Source organism: Meleagris gallopavo, chromosome 23 (assembly GCF_905368555.1).
Source record: "Meleagris gallopavo chromosome 23, MGAL_WU_HG_1.1, whole genome shotgun sequence".
Lineage (NCBI taxonomy): Eukaryota > Metazoa > Chordata > Aves > Galliformes > Phasianidae > Meleagris > Meleagris gallopavo.
In genome coordinates, this window is record NC_139426.1 from 6047207 (window position 1) to 6070435 (window position 23229).

General features: G+C 52.6%; 1 protein-coding gene across 4 annotated transcripts in view; it reads right to left on the minus strand.

The window, feature by feature from the left end:
- The window catches only part of EPHB2 (EPH receptor B2), a 107866-nt gene extending 100197 nt beyond the window's left edge, over positions 1 to 7669 (minus strand). For 2 of the 4 annotated variants that reach the window (XM_085242637.1, XM_085242636.1), the window contains exon 1: positions 7146 to 7669. In XM_085242637.1, coding sequence (XP_085098763.1) covers positions 7146 to 7230 — 85 coding nt within the window. In that variant the 5' untranslated portion in view covers positions 7231 to 7669. The remainder of the gene's footprint in view (positions 1 to 7145) is intronic. The other 2 variants (XM_085242639.1, XM_085242638.1) reach the window with 1 other exon arrangement.
- Between the last annotated feature and the right edge of the window lie 15560 nt (positions 7670 to 23229).

A 23229-nucleotide genomic window follows, 5' to 3' on the forward strand; every position in this document is an offset into this window, starting at 1 on the left:
CTAAAAGAGGGGAGAATGATAGAATCATAAAATCATAAGGTTGGAAAGGACCTCCAAGATTTAGAGATTTAGATCGGATATAAGAAAAGTTTTTTACAGTGAGGTTGGTGAGGCACTGCACAGGTTGCCCAGAGAGGTGGTGGTGCCCCATCTGTGGGCACACAAAGCTGGAGGGGCACTGAGCACTGATGGAGCATTGCTGGGGGGCTCCAACTCAAACCATTCTATGACTGTACGATAAGAACCTTCAAGACTATACAATGGTGCACACGAAGCTTCCCATCCACAGACATTTTCTATGACCCCCAAGCATCAGTGCCGCAGAGGATGGAGATGCCTCCTTCCTCCTGCATCCCTCTGCTGAAATTGTTCAAACTCACAGCGTGTCCAGACAGCTCTCCCCTTCTCCTGTCTCACTGCACACACCAGCACCATCAGAGCTCCGGGAAGACCCTCAGAGCTCATATGGGAGCACACCAAAGCCAAGCCCTTCGCTGCCCACCCCACAGCCACCCCCTCCTCTCCCACCCCACAGGCTCGGCAGCCAGCCACAGGCAGCCCAGGAACGGGGCTGCTGAGCCCATTGTTCCCTTTGTCTGGCCCTTAGAGCCCGCGCTGCTCATGCCATCCCCTCCACCTCGGGGCCGTTCACACGCCCGGCCGCCCTCGCTACCCCCTGCCCTTGGTGTTGGGGTCCACAGGGATTGGGAAGGCGCTGACCCCAGGAGCGCGGCCCTGTGGATGGCGGAGGCTTTGCTGCAGCCTGGCTCCTCCTGCAGCAGGTCCTGCCATGGCCTCTCTGCTGCCTCGGCTCACCTAAAGCAGGCCTGCACCCCGCAACAGGCCCCAGCCCCCTGGCACGTGGAACAGGGTGGACGAAAATGCTAAGAGGTGTTTGCCAGACAGATTTTGGCCTTGCCTAGGCTGCCCAAAAAAGCAAGGCTGCACGGTGTGCACCAGGCTGGGCAAGCAGCACAAGGGGTGCAAAACACATCCAGACCTCAATACTCAAAGCCTCAAGGTTTGGGTCAGCTGGGAGACCCTCTTACAGAGCCCACAAAGCTCCACCACGCTCATTAACAAGGAGAGTTCCACACAGAAACACTCTGAGATCCCTGGGAGGTTCCCCAACAAGAAGGGTGAGACCCAAGCAGCAGCACCAGCCCTGCATAAGGCTCAGATCCCGCACAGAGAGATCAGGAGGGTCCATGGCTGCAGCAGTGAGCAAAACAGAGCAACGTGAATCCCTCCATATCCAGAGAGGTGCTGATGCCCCATCCCTGCAGACACCCCAGCTCAGGCTGAACAGAGCCCTCTCTGAGCACTGATGGAGCTGTGGGGTCCCTGTTCATTACAGGGAAGTTGGCCCTGTAGGGTCCCATCCAGCTCAAGCCATTTTACGATTCCACGCTTTGCCTTCAGCAGGGTTCTTTGCCCTCATCAATGCCCTCCTCCACTGTCTCTCAGTGCCACTTCAGAACAGAACGCTGAGAGGCAGAATAAAACACAGCACCCCATCACCACCACTTACAGAGCCCATCCCAGGTCCATCCACCTCCACTGTACAGCCACCTCTGTCCTTTCCCAGCCTTTCCTCTTCTGAGCCCATGCTTTCAAAGAGCCATCCACAATGACTTTAAGATCTCTTTCGTAAAATGCTAATAAGTAATTTAAAGACTGCCACTGTGCATGCATGGGTTTAGGGTAATTTTTTCCATGTGAATCCCTTTGCATTCATCGCTGACTACGTATAATCTGCCACTTTATAGCCTGGTTATCCAGTGTCATGAGATCCTTTTACAATATTTTCAAGACAACCGTTGTTTTTATGACAGAACGCTTTGGGTTGGAAGAGACCTTAAAGAACACCCAGTTCCAACCCCCCTGAATAATTCTGTATAATCTGCAAACTTTCTTGCCACACAGTTCCCACCCCTCTCTCGCATACTTATAAATACATTGCAAAGCACAAGCCTCACGCTGACCCCCATCCATTGGGAAAAATGACTCTTTGTTTCCACTTCTTTAAGCAGATTTTAATCCATAAGAGCGCCCTTGCTCTGAAATTACTAGTCTGGAGCTACCGAGATCACCCAGGGAGCTCTCCTTAAAGCACGCATACCCTGTCTGCTCCGGCCCCAATATCCATTTTTCCCATTTACTCTATAAAATGTGACCTCCTCTGCCGACACTTCAGCACTGGGGCAGTCCCTCTGCAAACCTCCCATCCCCAAAACACTGCTGTTTTGAAGGGGAAAATTTAAGCTGTCCCCAAGTGCTCTTTTCTGATTATTTTTAACTTCGCCCCCTCTGATTTCCCAATTCTGTTTTTCTGTTGGTTTGGGGTTTGTTTGTTTGTTTTCCCACAAGTTATTCTTAAAACTCCTCTTACTCTGCCATATATGGGCTCACATCCACCACTCTGCAGTTTATATGTTTTTCTATTTTCCTCTTTCAGACATCACTTCCACATTCTGAAGAACATCCTTTCGCCTCCAGTGTTATCATCCAGTCTGCTGTGATTTTGTGGACGCAATGTCCGCCCCTGAATAAGGTGAGGCTTGAAGTGAAAAGAAGGTAATTTATCAGACCTAATTAATAAAGCTTCACGAACTTCTGGAGCTCACCAGCCCTTCCTCCTTCCCACCTGGAGACGGCACTGAGCTGCAGCACAGCTGCTCCCATGGAGCCGGTCCGGGACTACATCAAGAGATCCTCCTCTCGTGGGCTCTCTGAAGAGCTGCAATTATTCACAGTCACTAAAACTGTAATTTCTGAATAACGCCCCTTTGTGACATTTATTCGGTTTCGATGGAGGCAAGCACCATCTGCAATTATAGCAGTGTTTTCTGCCCTCACAGCCTGTTTAATCTCCCTTAACATTTGGCAATCAGTGCCACGACTCGGGTCGGAGGGGTAACAGAGATCAAACGCCGCTCCCTCATCCACAAGCACTGAAATTCAGAGAGGGGCTGACAGCACGGTGTGATGCTTGTGTCCTCCCTCACCTCCACGTTCAGCTCCAGATCCTGCACCCTGGCACAAATCACCTCCCATCCTGCACAGACCCACGACAGCAATATAAAATCCCGGTATGGATGTATCTCTGCAATCCCCGAAGAGCCACATCCCTGCTGCGAGTGCCAGGTCCTGCACACGTCAGCCTGTTATCACAGGAGGCCCCATCTTTCCCCCCTTATCTCACTGCTGAACTTTTGCCTTCGAGGATCTCCCTGTTGCACGCAGCAGGGAATGGGCAGCCGTGTTTCACCCTTGCGTTCCAGCAAGATGAGAGCTCACTGAGTCTTTTTAGTAAAACCTGATTTTCCCCAAGACAGGAACTTTGTGCCTGCTCCCAGCCAGGCTCACACACAAGCACCCACCTCTCAGCCCAGCGTGGCGTGGCCGGGCTGTGGGTGCATGTTAGGGCAGGAGCAGTGGACTCAAACTCATTTATCACCGCTGCGGCTGCGCTCACACAAAAGCAGAAAGCATTGGACTCAGTATTTACCCAGCTTCTCCAGCAGGTTTTGCAGTTACACCGGTGTCCACCCCTCTTTACATCTGCTGCAGGTATGTGTAAACAAACAACGAGTGCAGGCAGATCCTTCAGCACAGCAGACCCCTGCTCCCAGCCATAGCAGATAGCCCCTCAGTAACATCCCCATTCTGGGGCACTGCTGTACCTGCATCACCCCAAGTCCTTCTCCGAAGTGCTCTCAGGACACGGGTGGCACTGGAGCTGTGCCACTCCAAGCCATGGCCCCATGGCTGGCTTCTCATAGCCCTGTCCCCAAGGCATCTCCCTCTAGCACCCCCTCCTTGGGCTTGGATCAACCTATCTGGAATTACAGCAGGGATTGGGAGCAACTGGGAGAAGCAGAGTCCCTGCAACCTCAACTACTACGTGGATATCTGAACTGGGCACCAGTGTATCAGTCTACTCCCAACTGCCCCAGCGATGCAGCATTCACCTCGTCAAAAATTAACCCAGGGAATGGAGCCCTGGGGGAAGGCAGAGCACACAGAGAGGTATCACAGATCCAAAATCAAGGTCTCCACTCCACACCTCAGTGCAGTTTTACAATATTTGTTTCCTGCCTGGTCTCAGCACCGGATAAATCAAGGGCTGAGCTAATTGGCACTGCTCCTCCGCCTCTGGGGCTGGAGGAGGTGGTGGAAGTGCTCTGCAATGGGTCACTCCAGGGCCACATGGGCACGAGAGCGGAGACTGCACTTGAACACTACAATATGCTGTAGCACACACACAGAACACAGTATACCCCATCTCAAGCACGTGTACGCGGCTCAGTAAGTCCATCATGAGTCTTATATACATTACACTCCATGACAACTACGCACGAACAAGCAGCTCCTGCCTCCAGCTTGCAGCAGCAATAGGACCCCTGTCTGCCCCACACCCCATGCTTTGGAGCCCACAGCCCCATGCTCTCACAGATAGGAGGGCCATCTCATTTCTCCTTCCACATTTTTTGGCACGGAGTTGGCTTTCCTCCAGCCCTCGGGAAACTTGCCAGCACTGCAAGGTTTACGAAAAGTTAACTCCAAAGAGGGGGTGAAGAGTGCCTTCATTTTTTTCTCCTGGCGTGTGATTTTAAAACGCACAGCTCCCATCCTCATCTTCCCCCGCCCCCCCAAATACCTTGGAAGCATCCCTGCTCCAGACACGCCGTGCCACGCAAGCAGCACATGCAAGCAGCAGCACAAAGAGGGCCGTCAGCGATAGCAGCACTGTTACCAATGGTGTGGTGTGGGATCCAGACCCTTCCAGCACTCCTTTGTTCTTGAATTTCTTTCTTAAAGAAAAAAAAAACACACACACACACACACACACAAAAACTTCCCTTCCATAAGCCTGAACTTTCCCAGCCACAGATAGATACCTTGCAACAGACTGAACAACTGCATGCAACTCTTACCCTCTGCTTTATGTACGTTGTCATCCACCTCCCCGTTTTCCATATTGATTTATGTCTCACGTTCCTTTCACATTTCCTTTCAGCAGAGATGTTTTTACCCCAACAGCCGCTCCTCCCGAGCCCAGGACACGCATTCAGCCGGCCATAGAGTAATCAACTTCCAATTTCCATGCACACTCCTGTTTATATTTCCTTCCCTATCGGCTTTGTTTCTAATTAAGGTTTGCTAAATGCATGAGAATCTATAGTGCACAAAGAAATATAAAGCATGTAGATAAATAAACACCGCGCACACACGCGCACTGACTAAGGCTGCCTTCTCACTGCGCTTTCAACCACGGATCCCAAAGCACTTTGTCATGTTCATTAACAAAACCTCGCAGCTCCCTTGGGAGGGACGCTTGTATTACTTTACGCCTTGTAATTAGGCAAACTGAGGCACAGAGGAGACAAGTGAAATTACCAGCATTACGGCAAAGCTCTGGAGCAGAGCTGAAAACAGGGCTCAGGAGGAACGTTCCCTGAGCAAATCACCAGATTGGAGCTGGATGAGCTCTACTCTCCCCACGTTGGCCATGGACATGGTGGGGAATGTGCCAGAGGTAGCGACAGTGACACTGCCACCGCAGGAGGTGGCTGCAGCCGCCATGCCCTCGGTCATCGCCCATTGTTGGAATCACTGCCCACACCAACGGGGTGCATCAGGAGAAGCAGACGGACGCTGTGCCTGAAATGGCAGCTCCCAAAGGGAAGGATGGAGCAGAGGGGCACCCAGAGAGCTCAGCCCACGCTCTCCTGCCGCATCGGCTCTGCAGAAGCAGAGGAAGGCCAGGGCACGGCTCGCACAGCCCCAAGACGTGCGTAACACCACAGAAGGACGCAGCATAACGAACCTCCTGTGAGGAACTCAAACCCCGGATGGGGACGGCCACCAGACCTTCAGCTCTCACCCCACAGCATCCCCACTGCTGGGAGCACATTTCACATCCAGCACCTCGGTGACCTCCCCCATCCACAGCCATCCCTTCCCCATCCCTCAGAACAAGCATCAGCACACCCAGCCCTGCAGCCACGGTGATGGGAAGGTCAATCCGTTCCTCTAGTTTCCAAGCAAAGGACGGCCCCATACCACCCAACACCTCCTGATGGGGTCCCACATCCCTACAGGAGGCTTCCAGCCCCCATCCCAGGATGGGTCCCCCCATCCCCAGTGTAGCCGAGGGCTCTGAGCATGAACGCAGCTGTGAACGTGGCTGCTGCGGGCAGCTTAGGCCACACGTCCCACTTGGACATGTGCTCCCACAAACACACTCATCACCCCCCACCCCCCCCCAACCCCTAATTAAAACCATACCATGCTCATTTGAATAGCATAGCTGGCTAGCGCTCTCCGCTGCAACGTAAATAGTCCTATTTATGCCAAGCTCCCATATTGTAAATATCACGATGTATAGCCGGCCAACCCATGAGTCATCTCCCAAAACTCCAACTTAATAAATGGTGCCTCATCCACTGCTCCAGACAAACACCGTCCGGACGTCTCCCACCACCTCCACACCCAACGCAGCAGCAAAGCTCAGCCCCACCGAGCCCCCCAACTTCCACGGCACCGCAGGCGTGGCTGGGATGCGATGCGTTGGGACCCCAAAACGGGAATCTGGCATGGGGCTCCCAGCCATGCAGCCAGCCCTTAATGGGAATCCAGCCCTCGGCCGCACACCCATCCCTCAGCCACGCACCCACCTGCCGCTGCCTCTGCTTTGTCTCAGCCCTGGGGGAACCCTACGGGGAAGAGGTTGGAGGATGCATTTGGCCTCGCTCAGGGAGACCCCAAAGCCTCTCCCCAGCATCCCCGGGAGAGGGGCTCGGCGGTTCCCTACGGGAGGCGAGGTGGGAGATGCCCACCTCGGTACGGGGATGGCGGAGGGAAGGGAAGGGCCGGGGTTGGGGGAAAAAGCTCCACCTGGGGCAGCACTTCCCCAAAACTTCGCCTTCCCTCCTTCTTTCCCCCCTCCCCCCCACACCCCACACCCCCAGGAAGGGGTGCGGCGTGGAGGGAGGGGGAGGGCCGAGGGCCACCCCTCGATTAATTAAATAAATAATAATAAACGAGAGAAAGAAAAGAAGGAGAAAAAAAAAATTAGCAAAATAATAACGATCATCATAATAAAGAGGGGTTCTGCCCCGGAAAGGCCCCTTCCTTACCTTCCACGGCGGCGAGAAGAGGCAAGAGGGCGAGGGGCAAACAGCAGAACCACAACGGCCCCATGGTGCGCTCCGGGCCGGGCATCAGAGACGGCGGCGGAGCTCCATGGAGGCGGCGGAGCGCAGAGCCGAGCCCCTCGCTGGGGCTGGGGCCGCCGCCGGCGCGGGCACGGCCGCGGGCACGGAGCGCACCGCCGGCCCCGCCGCCCCGACCGGGCCGAGCCACCGCCGCCGCCGCGCGGGGGAGCGCCCCGCGCCGCCCTCCCCGCCCCGGGGGCGCCGCGCTGCCGGAGGGGGCGGCGGGCGGAGGGCGGAGGAGCGGGGAGCGGCGGCGGCGCGGGGGGCGGTGGGGAGCGGCGGAGGTGCGGGGCCGGCGGAGGGGGGCGAGGAGGGAGGCGGCTCCCCCTGCGCCGAACGATGGTTTCTCCCGGAGCTGTCGATCATCCAGAGAAAGCCGTGATTTCAGCCCAAATCTTCCTCTCGGGGTTGAGTGAGCGCTGCGAAAGCCGGAGGGGGGGTGGAGAAAAGAGGGGGGGAGCTCCCGGAGGGCCGGAGGGATGCCCCCGCCTCCGCCCTTCCCACCGCCCCGCTGCTCTGTCGGGGGCGGCACGGACCCGTCGGCCTCCGCCCCGCTGCGGTTGGGCTCCTCCGAGCTCAGCGCCGTCCCGAGCTTGGGGCGTCCCCGTGCTCGGCATCACCCCTAGCCGGGGCTGTGCCTGCCCGATCCTCGCCCCAAAGCGTCCACGGGCCCAGAAAACGCGGCCGGTGTGGAGCGTCCCTTGGGGGGGCACAAAGAGATCCGGCCGATGCCCGCAGAGGGACAACAGGAGTTGGTGGTCGGAGGCTCAGCTCGGCTCTGAGCCACGGACCCTCTGGGGTTACCGATGCTGGTGAGCTGGGAGCAGGAATTCCTTCATTTCCAACTTAGAGGAATTACTTACAATTCCCCTTCGGACAAGATGGGGTCAAGTGGAATTCCCCACTCTGAGACCCAGCTCCTTCTCTCCATCATAACACCCAATACTCGTAATTCCCCATGAGCCCGGGATCCCAGTCTACCCACCAGGAGGCATGGAAGGCACGGGTTTGTCTTACCGTGCTCTTCCTCATCACCCTGCTGCACCAGCAGCTTGGACATCTGGAGTGCCCCTATCCCATGCAAGCAAACTCATTTTGTGTTTGGGGGAAGGTCAAGGCTCCCTGATGACGTTGGCCAAAACCAGACGAGTTTCCTAACTCAGTGTGGCCAACTGTAAGCTCTGATCCCCTCTGGGAGCTCCTATAGCTCCAGAGCATCCCCAAAGCTGTCGCTGCTGGTGAGTAGACCGCACAGATTTATTGTCTGGCTGCAGCAGTGATTCTGAAGCTCATATGTTCTCCTTTGGAGATGAGTTTGTCCCTGAAGATGCTATTCAGAAGCACTCGTGAACTGTGAGCACTGCTCCCACCTCGTGTCCTCGCTCTGCCCCTAGAAAGGGCTTTGGGTGGATCAGTGTCCCACCAGCCCTCAGCCCCTGTCCTGCATCCCACAGGGGCTCAGCAGCCCAGACTGGACAAGTGAAAGCCACCCAATACCATCTCATGGTGTTGTCAGACTTCCCATGATGTTCTTTTATTCCACCCCAAACCTATTTTAGTGCCTCCCTAAAGGACGGTCACAGACCACAGGAGCTGATGCTCTCCTTGCTGCCATCAGGTGTCACTTGGAACTGAGGAGAACTTAGGAGCGAGGTCCGTTGGTTCTACCCTGACTGCTGCATCCGTGGCTCAGCTGAAATGCTGCCGCAGAGAGAAAATCGTGCCTGGGAAAAGCAGCAGCACCGGGGTTACAGAAATGGGGCAGCCACCACTTCAATTGCACGTGTTAGCTTCCTATCAAAAGATGGTTCCCAGGCAGGCAAGAGCCACAAGAGATGGCATCTAGAGGACATTAAAGCGGGTTTGATGGTGACTCATTGCATGCAGCATTTACAGTTCCTGGTGCAGGAAGAACAGGTTGTATTTGCACATGAAGCCTTTGGCTCATCGCACCTGGAGGAGGTGGCTCTGTGTCAGTCTCTGGGGTTAAAAAGGTGCAGCAGGAGGGAGGGAGATGCAGAGGGGAGGGCTGAGGCCACCTCTTCCCCACTGGGCAGGATGAGCATCGCCAGCACCACCTACACACTGCGATTTGAGCTGGATCTCCAGGATCCGGAGCTACTTCAAGCAAAATACTCATAGGATCGTTAAGGTTGGAAAAGACCTCGGGATGGTGCAGCCCATCCCTACCGTGTCCACCAAGCCGTGTCCCAAAGAGAGAACGGGACATTAAATTGGGGTGGGGAACGGGTTACCCCGGTGGCACCTAGAGCCATAAATCTGCCTGCAGGCACCTGATGGGCGCCGGCAGAGAGACGCCCTGTGGGGAACCGGCACCTCACTGACGTCCCTGTGTGCAGCAGGAAAGCTCTCAGCTCCTGGCTGAATCCCTCGGGCTCCGTGCAGCTTCCAGGGGCAGGTTGGGAGGAGGGAAATGCCAGCATATTTGTACAGAAATTGGAGTCTCCCTGCAGCAGCAAATCCCATAAAAGCAAAACCCAAGTGAAAAGCAGCTTCAGCTGTTCTGGCTCTGGCTGTGATGGGCTTGGCCCCAGGCCAGTGAGTTAATTCTGCCTATTAACTAATAGTACAGTATTGTCGGCAAAGGCTCATTGCTAAACTTATGTTTTTAAGATATCACTTATCATTCAAACACTTAACTCTTGATCCTCGAACATGTACAGGCACCATGTAGCCCTGCAGCCATGCTGCAGATAACCAAAGGCACCGCTGGCTGGGGGGGGGGGCAGGCTGTGTTTAACCCTTTTTTCCCTATCTGAATGATAAATGGTCTGAAGCAGCGCTGCCCAAAGGCGAGCAGCCACTGCTTTGCACCTGCTCTGTGTTCCCAATCAGGGATGCAGGAGCTGTTCCTAATAGCACTCAGTGAAGGCTGCACGACCACAGAGAGTCCATCTATGTGATCACAGCCTGATCCCAAGAATGGACCCTTCTGTCTTAGAATCACATAATCATTAAAATTGGAAAAGACCACTAACATCATCCAGTCCAACCCCAAGCCATGCCCACAGTCCTCCCTTGCCTCCCCCTCCCCCCCACGCCACCCCAAATGCTCTGCAGCCTGGCACAGAACCCAGCCCTGTCACATGAAGGTGAGCAGCAAGGATGCCCCAGGCTACCAGGGCTGCCCTGACCCATCCACTGACCTGTATGGTAAGGGCACATTAAGCAGGGTGCTCCCTTCCAGCCCTGCTCCCAGAGTACATTTAGGGGATCGGGGGGGCTCCAGCCCCATCCAAGCAGAGCACTGTGGGTCCCCACCCCACTGGGGGCTTCTGGCAGAGCTCAAGCAAGACAAGGCTGTGAGCGAGCTCGGCGCAGATAGCTGGAGTTGGGTGCCTTGTGCTGAAATGTGACACTGGAAGCTGTTCTTGCTCAACCCGTTTGGCTTGTTGTGGGGTCCTAACGGAGGAAGCAGCTCCCTTCAGCGCTCCTTCGGCATTTCTGAGCTCTGCTGTTAAATGATACGTGCACGCTGTGAGTTTTGATGCTACCTGGGACCAGAAGTGGAGCTGATGAGGAGAAGCAGAAGGGAGGAAGGCAAGAGGATGGCATGGGTGACCTGAGCATCATCCTGCACCGGCACCCCAGGGATGCACAGAGCCGTGGGATTTCATCTCTGCAGAGGGAAAAGTGTGGCTGCAGAGAGCAATGAGCAAAAGGTACCTTGGTTTCTGTTGCTGTTGCCTTAGATTTTAGAGCCTTCGGTTAATTTAGGAAGCAGAAGTCAACTGGTAGATTGTGATAAAGATTTGAAGAGGGTTGCACGCCTAAAATGAATGGAACTTCTGAATGGTATCCATGGGAACAAATTAAAGAGAAGAGGCACTTTTGAAGCATTTAAAACAGATTTAGAAAGCTGGAATCGGGTAGGAAACTTTGGGTATTTTGCTCAACAGCTAATTTGACACCAAATTACAGTGACAGGCAGAGCCAAGTCAACCTTATATGAGATCCTGCAGAAATTACCTGATCATGGCTGCATGCTCGCTGTTGACAAAGGAACATTTGGAAAGATAAAGGTTGTAAAGTCATCTCCTTCGGGGCTGCAAATATGTCAAACCTTCCCCCCCTGAAAAGTTTATATAAAGGAGGAGAATCTTATAAAGGCATCTTTTTAGAGATGCATAAAAGAGAAGGATGTAACTCTTGCAGGGCATCCACAGCCCAGAAATCTTTTGGAAAATAGTTTTAAAGTTGCTCAAAGGAAGGCAGAAGAGCTGAAAAGTCAAACTCAGGTCTCTGGTTAATACTGTGAAATTACAGGGTGGCACCCTCGAAATTGAAAATGCTGAAATGACATTTAATGGGAAACTGGGGAGAAAACGACCTGTTTTTTGTCATTGCTGGTGTTAAAAGCAGGAGTTTTGCAAATGCTTATGAACTCTATGAAAAAATGTAATAGTATGTCTTATGTTCAGGGCACTCATGAGCAAGACCCTGAGATAGTGTATATTGACGAGAAAGCAAACATAGGATCAAAGACAACGGCGTGTTGTGAAATGGCTCTTTTCTGCTAAGAGGTGATTATTGTGAGAGGGCAGGAGCTGAAGGAGGAACCACATCTTCTTTCACGACGGAGGATGAAAAGGAAACAGCATGTCTGGGTTGTTCTGAAGAGGAGCACGCGAAGGGAGATGCGAGGACATGGAGCAAGGTGCGCGCGGCGTGCAGACAAAAGCCGTCCAAGGTCTGCAGACAAAAGGTCAGGAGTGAGCAGGAGCAATGCCACATGCTGTACAGCAGGCATATCTCATTGTCTCTTTGGCTGTGGGAATTTCCACTCTTTTTTTGGCTAAAATATGACTGAGTTGAAGCAAGCCATCATAGAATCAAGGCACGGCTTGGATTGGAAGGGACCTTAAAAGCTGACCCAGTTCCAACCCCTTGCTATGGGCTGGGTGCCCCCCACTAGAGCAGACTGCCCTGGGCCCCATCCATGGCCTTGGGCACCTCCAGGGATGGGGCACGCACAGCTGGCCTGCCAGCTACAAGCACACACTGCTGGTTCATGGCAAACTCCTCATCCAGCAGAACATCCAACCAAGTCCTTCTCTGCAGCACTGCTCTCAGTGAGTTCTCCACTCTGTACCCATACCTGGGATTGCCTCGATCTGTGCACAGCACCCCACACTTGGCTTTGCTGAACTTTATTTGGGTCAAGTGCATCCACTACTCGAGCCCATCCAGGTCCCTCTGGATGGCATCCCTTCCTTCTGCCGTGTCAACTGCACTGCTCAGCTTGGTGCCATCAGCAAACTGCTGAGGATGCTCTCGATCCCCCTACCTACATCATTGATAAAGATATTAAAGAGCAACATTCCCAGGATGGACCCTTGGGGGGTACCACTCATCACCAGCCTCCACCTGGACACACAGCCATCGACCACAGAAGTCCTGCAAGTGAGACAGATGCTGGATCTGGCAAATTCATTCACATGCTCTTCACGCTAATACTTACTTACTTTCAGGAGCCGGCAGGAGATGGTTCTGGCAAGGGTTGAGGGGAAACACTGCCCAATTAGCAAAGATGGATGGAGTGTGGAGCAGCCCATCCATCTGCTCTTTGGGCTGATGCCCTGGTGGCACGAAGGACCTGCCAGCAAGGCAGCACTCAGGTGACTCTACTTCCACTGACATCCTGCCACGGCACCAGTGGGTGAAACAAAGCCCTGTCCTGCAGCAAGTTAAGCCTCCTGCCACCCTATCCTGGCACCAGAGAGGAGCAGGTGGTTTGGGGAAAGCTAACATGACACCAGGTTTTATGGGAAGCCCCGGGAAGACATGGGGGAGTAGGTACAAAGCAGAAGTTGTGATAAAGGCAGAGTGAAAGACACATGGCTAAATGCTGTCTGCTAGGAAAGATACCATGAGGCTTCTGTAAGGACAGTCCTGCTTCACAAGTCCTTGGGGTAGTTACAAAGGGCAAACATGTCATGGAATCACAGAATGGTTTGAGTTGGAAGGGACCCTTAGAGGCCATCTGGTCCAATCCCCCTGCAGTAAGCAGGGACACCCACAGCTCCATCAGTGCTCAGAGCCCCTCCAGCCTGACCTCGGGTGTCTGCAGGGATGGGGCACCACCACCTCTCTGGGAATGTGGGTTGCTGCACACTTCATCTGCTGGGATTTCCAAAGGCTTTCCATTAAGCCTCTTGTCAAAAAGTTTATTTGAAGAAAATAAGCAGTGAAGAAGTACAATGGATGTTCTGTGTCTTTTTGACTAAGAGATGGTGGCAGAGGGTAGGAGTAAGCAGTGGGTGCTGTAAGTGGTGGAGGTCACCAGTAGATCCTGCAGGGTCTGAGCTGGGACCCATCCTTCCCAACAGACTCAGAAGTGAGAGGGATAGGGTCAAGTAGGGATGTGGCAGAGGATGAACAGTGCACATGGGGAAAACAACCACAAACTCACAAGAACCAAGACCATCAGACAAAGCTTGGGTGAAGTTCATGAAGAAAAGATAGGTGGACAGGGGAGCTCCTTGCAGGGGATGCTGTGGATGCAAGAAGCTCAGAGATTCAAATGGAAACTGTACAAGTTCTTGAATCAGGGATCCAGGAAGACTCTGGGAAATCCATGGGAACAAAGAAAGAGTTGGGACGTCTTCAGTATGGGTCGCTCTGGACTCATGCAATCCATAGTCTGTCTCCTATCTGTGATTAAAACTCTTCCTGGGTGCACAGGAGATGCTGTGGGTTTGCCCCACAGACTCTCCCTGGCACCAGCATGGCATTGACATGGACAGGACTTCCAGCATGGCCATGCCAACTGGCTGCTGGCCCTGTGTGCTTCAAGCTGAGCTCATGAGACATAGACTGCTGTATCCCATTACTCATCCCCAGGCTGTGATCAGATAGGTCTTTAATTTGATTTTAATTAAAACAACTCTTTGCTTCTTCTATTCTTGAGATGGTTTGCATTCTGTCTGGAGGGCTGTGGTTGCCAAGAGGAAGAGCTGCTGCTGCAGCCCCAGGCTGGGGCTGCAAGAGATGAGCAATGGTGGGGTGCAGGAGCAATGGAGCAAGAGGCAGAGCAGAGTCCTCCAGACATAGGGCATGGACATATAGGGTGTTGGGCCGGCTCTGCACACAACACATTGCTCAGCAGAGAGGAACTAAATTAGCCCTGATTTACCTGGGAGGGCAAATAGTTCTTTTCAACTGGTTTTTAATTTGGAGTCAATTTCCAGGACTAGCTGTTCAGATGTCATTGAGATAAGTGATCTGTTTTTCTCCTCAGTCAAACAGGATTTTCCTTCTTTTCAGACAAGCAAAACTGTGCTCTCTAAGTAGATGTTCCAGCTAACGAGGTGTTAAGCATGTAGAGCCCCACTTTGTGGGGCTGCCTCCAGGGCAGATCCAGCTGCTAGTAAACCAACTATCAGCACCGATTTTGTCCCCAGCTTCCAGGAACAACTTCAGAGAAATAAACTGTCCCAGGGCCAGGATCAAGGAGAAACCTGGAAAATACAGCTACAAAAATAAGGCTCTATGTGATGCTACAGATGTGTTTTATGGCTTCATGTGTTCCTTTTCCTCATGCCAAAGCAGGAGTGTGATGGCAAGAGGCATGTTTGGGGCAGACACTGTGGAGGCTCAGCAATCTCCAACACTGGAGTGTTCCTTGAAAGGGTCTTCTCCAGTCTTGTAGCGTGGACAAAATAATGACATGATCTCATCTGGCACATCAGCTGGACATCAAGGTTAGGGAGAAAGCCCAAAAAGAGGTTAAAGAAGACAAGGCAGTGTCAACATCCTGCAAATACAATATCTGGACACAAGGATGTCAGCACGAGATCCAAGCGTGGTGGATGGAAGATTTGAGATAGAGGAGGATAGATACAACATATCCCTTCAAAACAACCACTTTTGGCAGATGTCCTGCTGGCTGGACATTACTGGGAGCTCCATAGTCCCTAGGGCACATGGTAGGACAATGGTAGGATACCATGCAGACCCCCCCATAAGGGCTGCAGCAATGTATGGAATCACAGAAGCACAGAATAACAGAATCACAGAATCACAGAATGACCCAGGTTGGAAGGGACCTCAAGGATCATGAATCTCCAACCCCCTGCCACATGCAGGGCCACCAACCTCCACATTTAATACTAGACCAGGCTGCCCAGGGCCCCATCCAACCTGGCCTTGAACACTTCCAGGGATGGGAGAATCGGTAAGGCTGGAAAAAACCTCCAAGATCATCCCATCCAACCATAAACCCATCCCCTCCATGCCCACTCATACAATCATTAAGGTTGGAAAAGACCTCCAAGATCACCAAGTCCAGTCCCAACCCATCCCACCATGCCCACTAACCATGCCCCTCAGAGCCACATCTTTATGTTTCTTGGGCACCTCCAGGGAGCCTGGTGCTTTAAACATAATGACAAGAGCAGGTTTGCTTCACTGAAAAATACCTGTCTGCTCCCAGGATCCTGCATCCCAAGATGCCCAGAATGGGGCCATCCACTGGGAGGTGAGCTGCGTTATCTGACAAAGGGGGATTATGCTGTGAAAACTGTTCGTTGGGGATTGTATATTAACAGGATATGCTCGGCTAGTTGACAGGAAGCAATAAAGTAATTTGAAGGAGACTGGGAAAGAGTGTGTGAGTTCCTGCGTCTGTGTTAAATCACGGTGCTAGATAAGCAAACAGTGCAGCCCTGGAGCCCTGTGCAGGAGGAGCTCTGCCAAGAGGGAGCTGGGCTGGAGCGCAGTATGGCAGCAGATTGGGAGCAGGCAGCAGCTCCCAGCCCTGCAGGCTCCCAGGGCTCAGATCCTGCAATGGGGGACTGAGGAAAGCTGCCCCTCCCAGCAGAGCCAGGTCTGGAGAAGAGCCAGGATGAGGAATACATGCAACCGACAAGGAGACCACAGGAGTGCGGGGCTCAGATTTAAGCACCCTGTTCAGATCCTGCCGTGTGTGTGTGTTGGTGAGCGCAGCACTGAGCTCACCAGCCCTTTCTCAGTCTCTCACATCCTGCTGGAATCAAATACAGCAAATAATCATCATTTTTTGCTCTCGAGGAGCTTTGCTGGCCGGCATGAAGGGAGCTGGAGGCTTTGCAGATCATCTGGTGCAATCTCTGATCCTTTTCATCAGGAACGTTCGTTTGCACTCCATGATTGCCCAGGGAACTTGCTGCCTCTGGACATGAGCTTTGCAGGATCTACAGAAGCGTATCTGTGTTTGGTGGAGGCTGAAGACACACAGTTCTCTCTTCAGAAAATCAGAAATAAATATTTCCTACTTTTTTTTTCTGCCATAGGCAAAACCAAAAAACAACACTGACCTGTGAGGAGTGTTGAACTTTTTCCCCATGTCTTAAGGACTCCTAGGCTGCAAGGCAGGAACTTTCCTCTGGCAATTGATTATGCCTATGCCCACGCTATACTACTCTGAAGCACCAAATACTGTTCTCCCGAAACAAGACTTTCTAGTGGATAGGGCACCAAGCCAGCGAGTTTTAGGCACTGTGCATCTGATCAACACATTCTCCAAGGAATTAACAGCAACTAAGTACTCACAGTCCAGCAGCTCTGCAGTGAAGAAACTTCCCTACACACCTCCATGCACAGACAAATAAATCATTCATATTTTTCACAAGCATGTGGCATTGTTTCATGAGGCATCATGAGTCCTCCCTGCTTAGGAGGAAGGATCTGGAGACAGAAATGGAAAGCCAGACACACCAAAATAGGACCATGCCCATGCATTCCTCTTTTCCTTTTCTATCATTCCCTCCCTGATCAATGCTTGCCCTTGCTTGTCCCACCAGAATCCATGTGAACTCCCAGAAGCAGATGATTGATATCCAACAGTAGTTGCACCATATCCAACGGCACTTCTTCCATATCCAAATAGTAGTTGTTTGATAACCAACAGTAGTTGCACAACATCCAGCAACAGTCGTGTGATATCCAGAGTTGAGTCCTCCTCAGGAAATCAGAGTGATTACAGTTCTTCATGAGCTGCCTGAACATCAGCAAAGCCCTGTGCATGCAGAAGACTATAAGGCAGCGGTGGTGGTGCAGCCTTTTGCTTGCTGCTCATCCCCTGGGATTCCCGGTTCAATGGATGTGTATCTACTCATGTCTCTCATTATCACTAAAGGATAGCAAAAAGAAAATGCTTCCTTCCTCTTTCCACGGCTCTTAGTGACCCATGGTCATAGCACTCCCCTGTCTGCACAACTCTTCATAAGAGCGTAACAGTGTGTGCATGGCAGGGGGAGAAATGCAGTGAAGGCAGCTCTTGGAGACAGAGCGCTTTACTTTGTTTTGGGCAAGAAGAAAGTCTCCTCTGCAGGAGAGGCACCTGCATGATGAGTGAAGGGAGTTGAGCTGAAGTGAAACAGCCTGCGTGCTGTTTTGAATACTTTTGGGCTCTGGGAGGTCTGCAGCTATAAATGGGAATGTACAGACTTTGCTGGCCTATTTAGTGCAGGCTTGGATGGGGCAAGAGGAAATCACCAGGTCTAAGTGAGTGCCTCTCTCTGAGAGCAATGGTAGGGATGAAAGGCAGGAGGTGAGCACCCCTGGGGCTCCAATCTCTCTCTTTGGTGCAAGATACAGCCTGTGGTCATGCATTCATTTCATTGAGCCCACTGCAGTGATCTTGGGTCCCACCAGCGATGTTCTTGCACCCATTTTTCCTCCCTTGTGCCTCTCCCAGTTTCTGGAGTAGCTAGGCTGGACAAAAGCAATGTATTCTCCCACCTATGGAAGAACTGCTCCAGCTGGCTCTTCCAAATGCATCCAGGTCAGCCACAGCTTAAAGTCTACTGATGGTAATGTGGAGTTGCTTAAAAGAACGGGGGGAGAAAATATGATGAAAACAGGCTCGTGGGTTGAGATAACGACAGGGAGATCACTCAACAATCACCAGGAAGGGAGATTAATGTTATTTATTGCCTACTGATAACAGACTAGAGCAGTGAGAAACTAAAAGTAAACTAAAAACACTTTCCCCAGCATCCACCCTCTTCTACCTCCTTTCCCTGAGTGGTGCAGGAGAATGGTGGCTGTGGTCAGTCCATAACACTGTCAGCTGCTGCTCCTTCACGGCCACTCTCTGCTCTACATGGAGTCCCTCCCATGGGATGCCCACGACATGGGCAGCTGCCACCAAGATCTTGCCATATCAACATGACACAGTGGTGCAGTTCTTCATATCAGGCTGGTGTGGCTGATGCACGGTGACCTCCAGAAGTGTGTTTATCCATCACTAGCGAAGACTGTCAGTCCACTGCTGTCTATGTCTTGCACTCTCTCACCCTGGAGAGCCACACGCAGACTGTCTGATGTTCATCACTGCCTTGGCATCCGGAGTTACTTGACTTGCTCATGAATCATTTCTGCATGCAGTAGAGAGTGTTCTGCAGATAATGGACATGTCTGTGGCAATGCACCTCTGATTACAGGGCTTTGAATCTTCCCAGGTGGGAAGTAGCTGTCACCGCTACACTCCTGCCCATTTTCCATGTTTGAAAGCCTCTGAGAATCCGATGGGACCAGGACTGCCCAAATCAGCAATAATTTGACCTCAGCTCCACTCCTACTCACATCTCTCTGCACCGCCATCTCTAGAAAAGCCTGGGAACCCCAACCCTCTTTGTTCCTCCAGCACTTTGTCCCTCTTTCCTGACATCTCCACCCAGCTGCAGGAAAGAGATGTTCTCTCAGTGCATGACCCAACTGCATCACGATGGAGTTGGAAGGGCTCCTGGAGCACTGGCTTCAGGCCACCAAAAAGGAAGGACCACTCCCTGGACTGGACTGGCGCCAGGCTAGAAAAGAGACACAAGCTGCCTTATCTGCAGAAGTTAAATCAGACCATATGAAAGGGAACATCACGTCCTGGTCTGGACTGACCAGTTAGACACATTCTTGTGCTCAACCATTCACAATGTAAAGAGAGTTGAGAATGCAGGATGGACAGGAAAAAAGAGGTCCAGTGAGAGTGAACTCCTGGGAGATGGCACATTTGATGTCCTGCAGCATCCACAACTGGGTATCACTGTATTACCATGTGCTGTTGACTGAGTCAACCTTCCTCATCTCTTTCTGCGGAGGGACAGATGGTTTCTACAGGCTGCACTAAAAGCATCCCTGGCTTTCCCCTGTCTCATAGAGAAACACAGTCCTGTTAGATTTACCTGGTCTTCTTAGGAGCTGAAAACCCCAATGAACTAGGATCCCTTGACAGACACGGGGATTTCCTTACTCTACATGAGTGCTCTTGATGCTGCTGCTCACCTTCTGCTGTGGTCCCGCAGTTCCTCTGTTCCTGACAACTGCTGACTTTGAGGAAACATGTTCACACAGTGATGGTGAGAAAGTTGATAGGATGTAGTCCTTCTGACCTCATCTATACAAAATCACAGAATCACAGAATCACCAAGGCTGGAGAAGACCTCCAAGATCACCAAGTCCAAACATCATCCCATCCCTGCCATACCCACTCACCAGTGCTGGACAACACCACGACATGTGTGGCAAAAGTGCCATCACTGCGTGATGTGGGATATCCCTGCACCTGCACAGACCCCCACCAGCCTCCTTAATTTCCTTTGAGTTGTGCACCCACCACTCCAGCAGGGTCACGGTGCCCCAAAACATGTGGGACCAGATACCATCATGAAGACATTGCCTCCCCACGGGGCCAACTGACAACCTGCAGCCCTACCCCCAGCCCAGCAATGCCAAAGCACCGCTGGTCTCATGGAAGCACTGTTAGGGTCCTGCGGGGTGGCTGGAGGGCCCTTGTGCCCATTGCCCACAAGAAGGGTCTCCATGCTCCCATTTCAACCCCGGGTCCGCAGCAGTGCCCGCACAGCCCCCAGGAGCTGCCTCCCTTCCCCCAGCCGCAGCCCCTTCCCTGCTCCCACCGTGGCATCACAGAGCTGCATTGACCACGGGCTCTGCAGCGGCATGGCACGGCCTTTTTCTTCCTTTTCATCCCTTTCTCACTCCCTGAATGCACTTTGCTTGCTTTGGCGGCGCAGGGCAGGGACAGCCCCTCTCCCCCCCGGCGTTTGGGGATCCCCCCCCAGCAGATGGGGCCGAGGCTGTGAATGTGCACGAAACGAAGGCCCTATAAGAGGATTTGCTGGTGCCCCTTTCATTGCGCGCCTTTGTCTGCTGCTCCGCTGCGGTGGGACGCCTCCGAGTTCTCCCCCAGCTCTCTCCCTTCCACTCCAGAAGAAAAGAGAGTGCCTATAAAGGCCTTGTTTGTCCGACTCGTCTGAAGGGACCATATTGCTGTAGGTGCAGCGGGTCCCGGCGTGACGGCGTTGTCTTTTTGAGAAAGGGTGACGTGCGGCTCCCTCCCAGGAGGGTCCGCGCGGGCGGCTTAGCCAGGCGCTGGGAAAAAGGTTTCAGTTGCATTTCAATGCCCATTGAAACCCCGAATCCCAGGCGTTGGGTTCTCCAGGGGCTCTTTCTGCCAGACAAAGCGCTCCAAGGCCACCGAGGCAGAGGTGGGGGGACGAGGGGCTGGAGAACATCGTTGCCTTTCCTATGACATCTAGTGGTAAAACCGAGGAAGAAAGAAAATGTCGGCTGGATTTTCCTGGCCCAAGCACGGTCATCTCCCGCTGCGGCATTTTGCCCTTTGTATTCTGGCCTTTTACAGAGCAGACAGCCCCCGATTAGCGGGGAGGCAAAAACAAGCTGCACAATGGCCCCAGCAGCTGAGAGATGTCAAACAGTCCACCCTGAAACGTGCGCAGCCCCCGTCTGTGTTTTCAGGGCATGGAACAGGGCCCTGAAGCGTATGTCTGGGCTGGAAGGGGAAATATGCACAAACGTGCAGCCGTTCTCGCTCCGCTCTGAGCTCCAACATGCCTCCTTGGTTGCTTGCCAGCTGCTCAAAGAGGTCCATGACATCTACATCAGGAAAATTTCCAATCAAGGGTAGTGCACACACCGTGTCTTGCTGAGCAGAGAAACGCTCGCAGCAGCAAGAAGCAAAGCGAACGTGCACCCCAAAATGTGGCTGGCAAGGATGCCAGAATTGTAGGATCACAGAATCATCAAGGTTGGGAAAGAACTCTGAGATCACCAAGCACATCCCCAATCCATCCCCGCCGTGCCCACTGACCACCTCCTTCAGTGTCACATGTCCATGGTTGTTGAACACCCCCAGGGACAAGGAGGTGCTCACAGTGCACCTTGCCCAAGCTAACAGGGCTCCAAGCATGCGTGGTCCTGGCAGGGCTCACTGCTCGTGTTCTGCGGGACATGGAAATGCTGATAGTACAGAGATTGCTCTTCCTGAGCCAGGGGATGATGTCCAGGGATACTGGCCCCTGGCTGGGGGTGGCTGGGGGCACTAGGTAACAGCCTGGGCCACTCACTTTTTAACCAAACCGTGTTAAGGTGACAGCAAGAGTCTCGATATCGTACTAGACTCGTGGTATGGATGCCCCATGGGTGCCTCATTCCTGCAGGTGCACAAGGCCAGGCTGGAGGGGATCCTGGGTGGTCTGATCTGGCTGGGGGCAACCAGCACACAACAGGGGGTTGGAACTCAATGATCTTTAAGATCCCTTCCAAACAAAGCCATTCTATGATTTTGTGATTCTATAGACACTGGAAAATCCACTCTATAGAGCAATCATTAAGGTCGGAAAGATCTCTTAATATCATCCAGTCCAACCATCAACTGCTCTAGACCAGTGCCACATCCACCCTCTTCTTGAACACCTCCAGGGATGGTGACTCCACCACCTCCCTGGGCAGCCTGTGCCATTTTATTTGTTGGTTCTTCGCAAGGCAGAGCATCTGTACCTTCTGCCCAAGCCCTCGGGCTGTGCTGTGAGGCTGTGCCAAGTGGTTGTGCCACGCCATGAGCAGGCAGCCTTACAGCTGAACCCAGTGTCTTTTCCTGGCTGTTGATCTTTTGTGGCTGCAAATTGCTGGAGGAAACCTTGGGGCCACTGCCTGTCTCCTCTGACCTTTACTTCTGAGCCTCTCTGAGCACTCCTAGCACAAGTGATGCTGAAGCAAAACGTCAAAGAAAGACTTTGGACATTTAAGAAAAAAGTGCAACTTGGGAAAATAGGAGTCATTAGACATTTTAACGCTGGGAGGAAAAATAGGAACAAAACCCAGAGCAACACAAGCTGCCTTGAAAAGCTAAATTAAACTCAGAATCACAAAGAGCAAAATGTGTTAATAATAAATGGGGGATGCATCTGCCTGCCTGGGCTCAGGGTGCATGAATGCTCTGGTTGAGGTCCTTGGGGTCATAAGCACAAAATATTCAGACACTTCTGATGTTCCTGCAATGCATTTTACTAGGAAAAAAAAAATGTAAAAAAATGTAAAATGAAGAAGGGATGAGGCTGGAAATCGAGACAGAAAGATTCTGGGGAGACCTCATTTGCCTCCTTGAGGGGAGCTTACAAGCAGGAGAGAGACTGACTTCTTACACAGTCTGACAGTGATAGAACATGGGGGAATAGTTTTAAACTGAAAGAGAGGAGATTTAGGCTAAATGTTAGGACAAAATTCTTTACTCAGAGGTAGTGAGGCCCTGGCACTGCTGCCCAGAGCTGTGGCTGCCCCATCCCTGGAGCTGTGCGAGGCCATTGATGGGCACTGGGCAGCCTGAGCTGGTGGTGGGCACCCAGCCCATGGCAGGTGTTGGAACTGGATGATCTTTAAGATTCCCAACCCAACCATTCTGTGATTCAGTGCAGTCTCTCCTGCGTCTTGAGGGATCATGCTGCTCCACACAGGGCTGGTGGCATCGGCAGGACGATGATAACTCAGAGATCACTGTGGGAGCAGAAACCAGGTCTTGGAGGGTGTTGGGGATTCCCTTGCTGGTCAGGCAGGCATGCAGCCGAATTCAGGAACGTGTGTCCCTCCCAGCTCGTCTGGAAGCGTGCTGATGACCTGCTGCTGCTCCGTCTCCTTGGTGACTGCACATGCCAGTATCCCCAGACAAAAGCTCTCCTGGCACATAATGGGA